The following is an 8411-nucleotide window of genomic DNA, read 5'->3' as shown; positions in this document are numbered from 1 at the left end:
TTTTTAATTATTATTTTTTATATCATTTTGTTAAATAAATGACATACCAATCTTACTCCACACAAAAAAAAAAAATTAATAAAATACTTAAATAATCCTTTACTCATAAATTTTTATTTATTTTTAATTATTAAACTTCTCTTTTTTATAATTTAGATCTGAACACACCAAAAATAAATGATATTCCTTACAAACAACAAACTAATATGCAGCAGTAATTTTTGCAACCCTGAAAACCGATATTTCATTTCAATGTAAATCAAACAAAATCCTTAAAATTTTACAAATAATGGTTGACCTAAGTATAAACTCAAATCGAATGAATACAATATCAGAAATCGGAGTAAGAATGACTCAGCTCAATGGAAACTATGTTATGTTCATGTATAACAATATACACACAACACAACAATTAACATTCCATGTTAATAAGCACACGCACAAATTCGAACTTCTTAAAAATGTCTCAACCGTTTTTGGGAGTAAGATTGGTAGCTCTTCTCAAACGAGTGGGCATTTTCCTGATCCACTGCTCACCATTAACAAAACTGTTGCTCAGAAAGGGAGCGGCATCCCTATCACTCAGCTCAAATGACCATGGCACTCTTCCTGCACTGTTTGAGCCTGGTCCAGAACATTTATACTGCGCATAAGTTACAGTCCTGCACAAACAGAAAACAAACCAAGATTGATGCCATATTTGATAATCAAGAATCAAAGAATATAGAAACCGAAAATGGGTTTTTTTCATCTTGTTGGATTTAAACTGAATTTCTTTTTGGTTCAGGAGACTCACTTTTGTCTACCAGCATCATTCCAGTCATCCCATCCTTGAGGGAAGATAATATTATCCATGTAGGTATAAGCAAATATAACTCTGGAGTATGGTCCCCATGCCCTGCCAAGAAACATTAAGCCAGCTCCTGTGATCTTAGAGTGAATAAACACAAATCCTGATTGTTCCCCTGGAGAAAGCCTTCTCTGCGCTGTAATGGCTCCGTTTAGCAGAGGAACTGTATGCAGATGACATTTCTGCCACCAAACAAATTGCAATCAGAATCAATGATCAAAACAGATTTTATCAATGGGGTGTTGATTTTTTCCAGATGGGTATTTTGTTTGGTTGAGTATAGTCTACCTCGTAGATGGATTGCCCATCACCGCATATAAAATCTGCAGCACCTTCAATGAAACAGTTTTTGAAGTAGTGTCTTCCACTGTCGTCAAGCACAGTGTCCTGAAAGCCTACAAATCTGCAGCTGTAAAACGCAGACCTGTCTCCAGAAATTCTTATTGCAACGGCTTGATCACCAGGACCATATGAATTCTGCATAGATTAATATCATAGTACATTAAAATCTTTTAAAAAATAAATTCAGGAAGAAAAAGAACTCTAAGATGCATGATCAAGGGGTGGCCAGATGAGATCACAAGTCCTTTTACTAAACAGTTCCCATTCTGAAATATTTTTTGCAACAACTTTTATTCATTAGAATTTCAAATCTGTTATACCTGTACTGTGATAAATCTGGCTACAAAATCGGAAGCCATTACTGTCATTGTTGCACAGTAATATGTTCCTCCAGTTCCTCCTGCATTATCGTTCCATGTTATGATAGTATTGCTGGCATTACGCCCACTTAGAATTATGTATGGCTTCTCTACAGGAATGGTCACCTTTTCCCTGCAAAAAGTAATTCATGGGTCATATGGTCCAGTCGAAAAAAAACATAACATCACCTGAAGTAGAAGCATTTATTAGAAGAAAGTGTTAAAACAAATACAGATTTCCTTAGAAACCCAACATCAGGATTAAAGAGATTCCAAGTTAAAAATTCTCTTCACGATACCTGTAAATCCCAGGCTGAACACGAATGAAGATAAGGTTTTTGTTATCAACAGGGACAGCATCGATTGCATCTTGCACCTTACTAAAATCCCCTTCACCTTTATTTTTCGAAACGACGATAAGAAGAGCAGAGCTGTAATCTACAACACTGCCAAGATTCCCAGCCAAAGATCTATGCATTTTTCTTGACAGTTTCTTTACAGGAAATCCACCAAGGCCATAAGTAGGCTGCACAAATAACAAAAAGCAGCAAACATACAGTGCTGCAACAAGCAGACAGAATACAGGAACTGAGCTCTTAGACTTCATTTTTGCAACAAATGCATAAAAATCCAACAAAACCAGAAGATATAATACAGTACAGACCAGAGTCCTGTCATGCCAATGATTATATAAGGAACATAAAAACATTAATGGAGAAGAATTCTCCACTGTTGTAAGAAAAGTTAGGCCGTCATGCACATGGGAATCCATGAAAAATTAGGCAAGAAAGTAAGCCAACCATTTCATTACTTGCTCAGAAAGACATTGACAGTGCATACTAAAAAAGTCTCTGAATAGTTTTACAAATGAATACTTAAGATTAATGGGTTTTCTCAGCTAGATCTTGTTAAACTGCCATGGAAGCTACAATTTTCTAATAGTTTTGTTTACATTTTCTTTCACAGCACTCAAAAAATTCACATCACCATCCGTATAACAAAGCCACGTTTATGTAATATAATGTTTTGATTTCTTCTTCCAGTTAAAAAGGCAATGCCTACGGATTAGCAAGAAAAGTTGTACCTGTACATTGAACTTTATACGGATGCCTTATCCATATCATTTTTCTGCTTTATTTTTCCCCCGCTACCTGTCAATCCTTTCTGTCACGATTGGTTAATGTGACCGCACGCTAAAGAAAAACGCAAACTTTTTATCAAACGTGTCTGTTATTTTTTTATTCTGTCTGAGAAGTTCTTGAGAAACGGTTTTCCGTTTTGTGGGCATTAACGGGATTTGACTGTATTTGGCAAGAGAGAAGTTGGCGCGAAACGGGGGTACGGGCTTAATGTGAGTTGAATTTTTACGGAATTTAATGTGTAAGTTTGTTCCCTCACAAGGAATCTCGGTGAAATGTTAATTAGTTTTAAACCAGTTTGGTTCCGTTAGAGGGGAATGTTTGTGTTCCTAGGGATCATGGAATTACTTTTGTTGTTTACCATGTTGCTCTAGGTTCTTGGAAAAGCTAGTAATTGAAATAATTGCTAACCAATAACTAAAAAAATGTGAAAGAAATCCATGGTTGGGCCTTATTGTATGTATTAAGTTTGATGTTCTTGTTTTATCAAGTACATTGAGTTAACTTGGAAAGAAATGATTAATGGAAATGAGAGAGGTTTTTTTTTTTTTCATATTTGAGATTGAAGATTAAAGAATGATCATAATTTTGTTTGGTTTTGTCATGTCATTTATATCTTTTACTATGGTTATGTAATGAATCTGTGAATGTCTTATTATATGATTGTTTGAAATTTCTTATATTTTTTTTCTTATCCTTTTAATTCAGGTTTCTTAATAAATTGTCTCTTGGAAAATCTTTAAAAAGTGTTCCCTTATTCCTTACAATCATCCTCCCATAAACTTGGTGGAACAAAGCAATTTTTAGTTATTTATTATTGTCCAAGAATCTTGGTAGAATATAGAAAGATTGAACAATCATTTACAACACCACAAAGGATAGAAGCCAAAGCATATTAGTGGTCAAGTTTGTTGGCATGGATCTATTCTATGATAGTGAATCTTTTCTAGATCACCAAAATCAACCTAAAACATTCGAGAAGTTTATTCTATGATATTGAATCTATTTGAGATCACCAAGGTCAACCTAAAACATACAAGAAATGAATATTTTGATTATGATCTATACATCCAAATATCAAGAGCATTTTCTAATAATAATGGACATTAGTTTCAAATTCTTATCCATATGGGACTCATTATTTAGTTATTGAGCTAAGTCATCTTATTAAGTTTTCATTTATTTTCTAACTATAACATTGTACACTTTTCAATTCTATTGATCTAGCTTGATTGTGCTTGTACAAGCTTACATTTTATTTGATTAACCAAGCCTTTTAACACTTAAAGGAAACTATTATTTTCCTTTTTTCATTTGATTGAATCCAACCAATTTACACAACTTTCACAAGGCTACTTATTCACTTTAGGGATTTTAGATATGCTATCATCTTTAATTACACCACATTTTCTAATGCAAATTGTCTATTCACACTTGTCATTCATGAGTATCTTTATTTTAGGTTTTGACAATTCCTTATACTTTCCCATCTCTTTGACTAACCTACCCACCCTTATTTCACTATAACATTTATACTTTGTTGAACACAATGTACCATTGAGAGGGGGGGTGAATCAGTGGTTCCTGAATTCTTCTCTTTTTAACACAAGCTTAGAATACCAGTTATTATCCTAAGCACTAAATAGTCAAACCGGTAAGACAAATGTGGATACCAAAAGAGACAAACACATAAAATGCAATCCACAACACCTAATGTATGAGGAAAACCCAATATGGGAAAAACCTCGGTGAGAAATGTTATTGGAGACTACTGCTCTAATCCAACCTCACAAGTGAAACAATGAATTAAAAGGATTTAGGGCACCAACCCAAGGAGCACCAACCGTTGCACCAAGCTCCAACTTCGTGATGTATATTGAAATACAATTTCGATACAGTTATAGCATTTGGTTCCAAATGAGTTATGTAACAGTTGATCAAATAGATTTTTGTTGGTTAACAGTCTTCTCTTCTTCACTGGATCTCACACTGTTGGTTATCAGATTACTCTCTCCGATTCTTGACCTCTCTTCTTTCTCTCTTAGCCTCACAACCCACTATGTCACACTTGGATGCCTTCTTAATCAATCACACCTCACCGATTAGCTTAACTATTAGACCTGCAACAATTTAGTGATACTCTGTCTCTGCTGGTTAGAGCCTCTCATCGGTTTGCTAGATAACTCACTCTGTAACTTTCTTAGAATGATTTCTAAGGAAGATGATCCTTCTCTGTGCTCAAGCTCTCTTCACTCTACTTCTTCATATCAAGCATCAATCATTTCTATCTCAAGCTCACATATTTATAATCTTGGATTCCTGCCAAAAGTCGCATTCAAACAATGTCGTGTTAGGTTTTTTCTTCTCCAACTCGATCCAAATCCGATTTGATTCGATCTTCTTTTCCAAGGATACGATCTTCATAACATCAATCAACACCAGCAAAGCTTTGCATTCCAATGTGTGTTTTCTAAATCTGGAGGTCTGTGCCATGCTTTTCTGCTTTTCTTTGTCATACATCATTAATGGATTTGATGTTTCCTTCAACTAATGGGTATGAAGATCAAATCTTCTTACAGGATCGGGTCAGTCATTTGCCAGCTTGCCTTCCTCGAGCCACAATCCTCTGCCATCCTTTGTGACTTGCGAGTTCTTCATAAAAGTTGACCTGCTTGCTGACTTGTTACATTGATGCACACTCCACCGACCGGTGCAATATCACCACCTGGCATCTAGTTGTCATGTTTGTCAATATCCACCTTTGCTTGGATTTTTATGTCGGTTTGACCTTTGTTGTTGACTAAGGTTGACTATCGCCTCATTTCACCTTATCGGTATGACTGACAAACATCCTCTATATCAATAGCACATCCTCTTGATAAGTCATCTTGCCTTTCAGTATGTCTTCATGCCATCCTCTATGTTCTGCTCACCAAGTGTTGTTGTGATTGTTTTAACATTTTGCCTCTTCATCACAAAAAAATAGCCAACCTTCATCCCAGTTTGTGGCTTACTGGTAAGCCTGCTTTACCGATAGATGACAGAATTCATGTATACCGGTAGCCTTCCTTCTGTCTACTTACTCACATATGCATTGTCATCATATGTCTTGCTCTTCTTATACCAGTCACCACTTCTTAGTTACCGGTGACCTTGCCAAACCAGTTGACATCAATGACAACTTAATGCCAATAATGCCAACAAACTTTTCACCTCTTTTTTTGTGCAATAGTATAGTCCTAGTTATATCATTATTTATGCCTAGAGCTTCCTTTATTTATTTTTCTCATTGTGAAGAATCTCTCACCTAAAGCCTAATAAGTGCCCATGAATATCTTTGATGGTGGTAATATTGAGATAAACTTAGGTTTCTATGAGAATTATAATCATAAAGGTCATGTAACAAATTGATACTTTGCTACTCAATTTTTTACTTTGGGTAATGTGGAGAATCCTAAACAATTATTAGATATTGTTCATAATGTTTATAAATCATGGGTTTGGGATAAACAGTTTGTGAGATCTATCTATTCTAAACTTTCTTCATCTTTAAGTCAATGCATATACTTCTACATATATCTATATTAAGTATAATTCATCCACCATTGCTACCTAAATAAGTATAATTTCACATTAATTGATTCCACATGCCACACAATTGATCCTATTAGATATTGTAAATTTATTCCATATATAAATTTATTCCATATTTTTTACCCAAACCATTACTCCATCCATTGCACTCACATCTTATATAGACACACACAACATAGTATCCTTAACCAAACCTCGTTACTATTCCCTCATATATCATACATGCAATGCTCTTAAAGATTGAACAAGTATAAAAGAAAGTGGGTGCAACTTTCCAAGTGAATATTATGGACATAAAAATTGTGATCCTAAGCATGCACCTATATAAGTTTATTTGATGACTTAAATTCCATACATCTAGGTTTTGTTACATTAAATTTTCTAATGTATGATGGAATAGGTGACCCTGACACTCACATGAGATATTGAAACACTAAAAATGTGATATTAAGCACTTTCCTGATTTTCTCTGTATTCATTTAGTGATTTTAACAAGGTATTTATTAAGTTAAGGGTAAAAGCACAATGTTGTGTCACACTTTTATAAAGGCACCGGTCAACAGAACTAAAACTATTTAACTTCGACTGCAAAAAAGTGATATTTTTAAATTGAATTTTGAAATGATGTAAACTAACCAAATGTATAAATATTAATGAAATTTATGTCTGTTATTTTTTAATTTTGTTAGGAAAAATATTGATATTTTTTTAATAATTTCAAAGACAGAGTTTTTATTGCTAAAAAATGCTAAAAATGCTAAAAATTGCTAAAAAATATATGACCAAATTTGTGACTTCGAGATCTGCAAAAAAATATTTTTTGTTTTTTGAATAAAAAAATTAAAATTGATAAAAAATTAGCCAGAAGTTGAATCTGGAAAAAATGTACAAAAAGTAGCCTTTTTGGTGCCACATGGCAGGCCACATAAGATAGCTCTGAGTTTGGCCGAACTGAGTTTAGCCAAACTATCCTTAGTTTCAACATTTTAAAAAAAATTAATTTTTTTAATGGTGGCTTTTCAAAACTCAGTTCAGTCGAACTCTTAGTGCCATATCAGTGCCACAGAGGCACTACGTGGTGCCACACAACCGAGGAGTAGTCCGACTGAACTGAGTTTGGCCGAACTGAGTTTGGTTGGACTACCCTCCGTTGGCCCAAAGCGTGGCATAGCTCCATGATTTTTCTCTTAAATGTAAATTTAATATGGGTCATAGAGTAGCCATTGTTGATTTATTTAAGTGTGCCCAAGGATATCATAAACAAATCAATGATTATATGATGAGGTTCTCATTGATATTATTTAAGTTGATTACCCCCTTCATGATTCAAAATTTTAAAATTTATTTATCAAGGGGCTCATTAAACCAATTCAAGACAATGCATATCTCAGAATAGCTTTGCCGAAATTTTGTGCATTAATATGCTCATGTCAAAATTATTTTTAAAAAAATAGTATTTAATGAATTTAAATATGGGTCTTCAAATCAAAGTGCCCCTTACCATTTGAAGATTCATGAATTAAATTATTTTGTAAAGAGTAAAGGGTAAGTGGATTTCAATGTGGTGCTAAAAAGGTTAAGTAGCCACTTTTATCTTGAAATTTATGAAAAATTTAAACTCTGATGAGTAATTTGAGATGCTTATACTCTAAATCTAAAGGTGTGATAAGAACAAGATAATTAGTATAGAAGTTGATGATCAACCATGGGAGCCAGGATACATCCACAAGCAAAACACTTATCACACAAAAGAAACAAGAAAAGATAGTATGCTCTATAACAACTAGATAATTTTGTATTATTGCACAAAAGAATATTAGAGATACAATTACAATAAATGAATGAATCATTATAAATGGATGAATAAAACCCTAGGTGTAAACCCTAATGCTAAAATTAGGATAATAAAAGCAATACAAAGTAGGAGCTAAATTTAGCTAACTACATCTAGAAAAGAAAACTCTAGATAATAAAAAGCACCTAAGTTTAGCTTAAGTGAAAAAGTAATGAATGACCTAATTAATAAATAATTACATAATTGTCCTAATTACTCCAACACCCCCCCTAATATAAACTTATGGATAAGCTAAAGAGAATATGAATGCATGCATGAATGAATGAGTCCCG

General features: G+C 33.8%; 1 protein-coding gene across 1 annotated transcript; it reads right to left on the bottom strand.

Moving 5' to 3' along the window:
- Positions 1-466: 466 nt before the first annotated feature.
- LOC131030234 (putative pectinesterase 11) lies at positions 467-2839 on the bottom strand. Its single transcript, XM_059210181.1, has 6 exons — positions 2739-2839; positions 1851-2222; positions 1513-1684; positions 1139-1327; positions 797-1032; positions 467-662 (listed from the first exon to the last, which is right to left on the bottom strand). The coding sequence occupies exons 1-6, from the start codon at positions 2837-2839 to the stop codon at positions 467-469; spliced, it is 1266 nt and encodes a 421-aa protein (XP_059066164.1).
- Positions 2840-8411: the final 5572 nt, after the last annotated feature.

The sequence above is a fragment of the Cryptomeria japonica genome, chromosome 8 (genome assembly GCF_030272615.1).
Source record: "Cryptomeria japonica chromosome 8, Sugi_1.0, whole genome shotgun sequence".
NCBI lineage: Eukaryota > Viridiplantae > Streptophyta > Pinopsida > Cupressales > Cupressaceae > Cryptomeria > Cryptomeria japonica.
The sequence above is the reverse complement of the archived record's forward strand: the minus strand, read 5'-3'. Positions and strand labels throughout refer to the sequence as shown.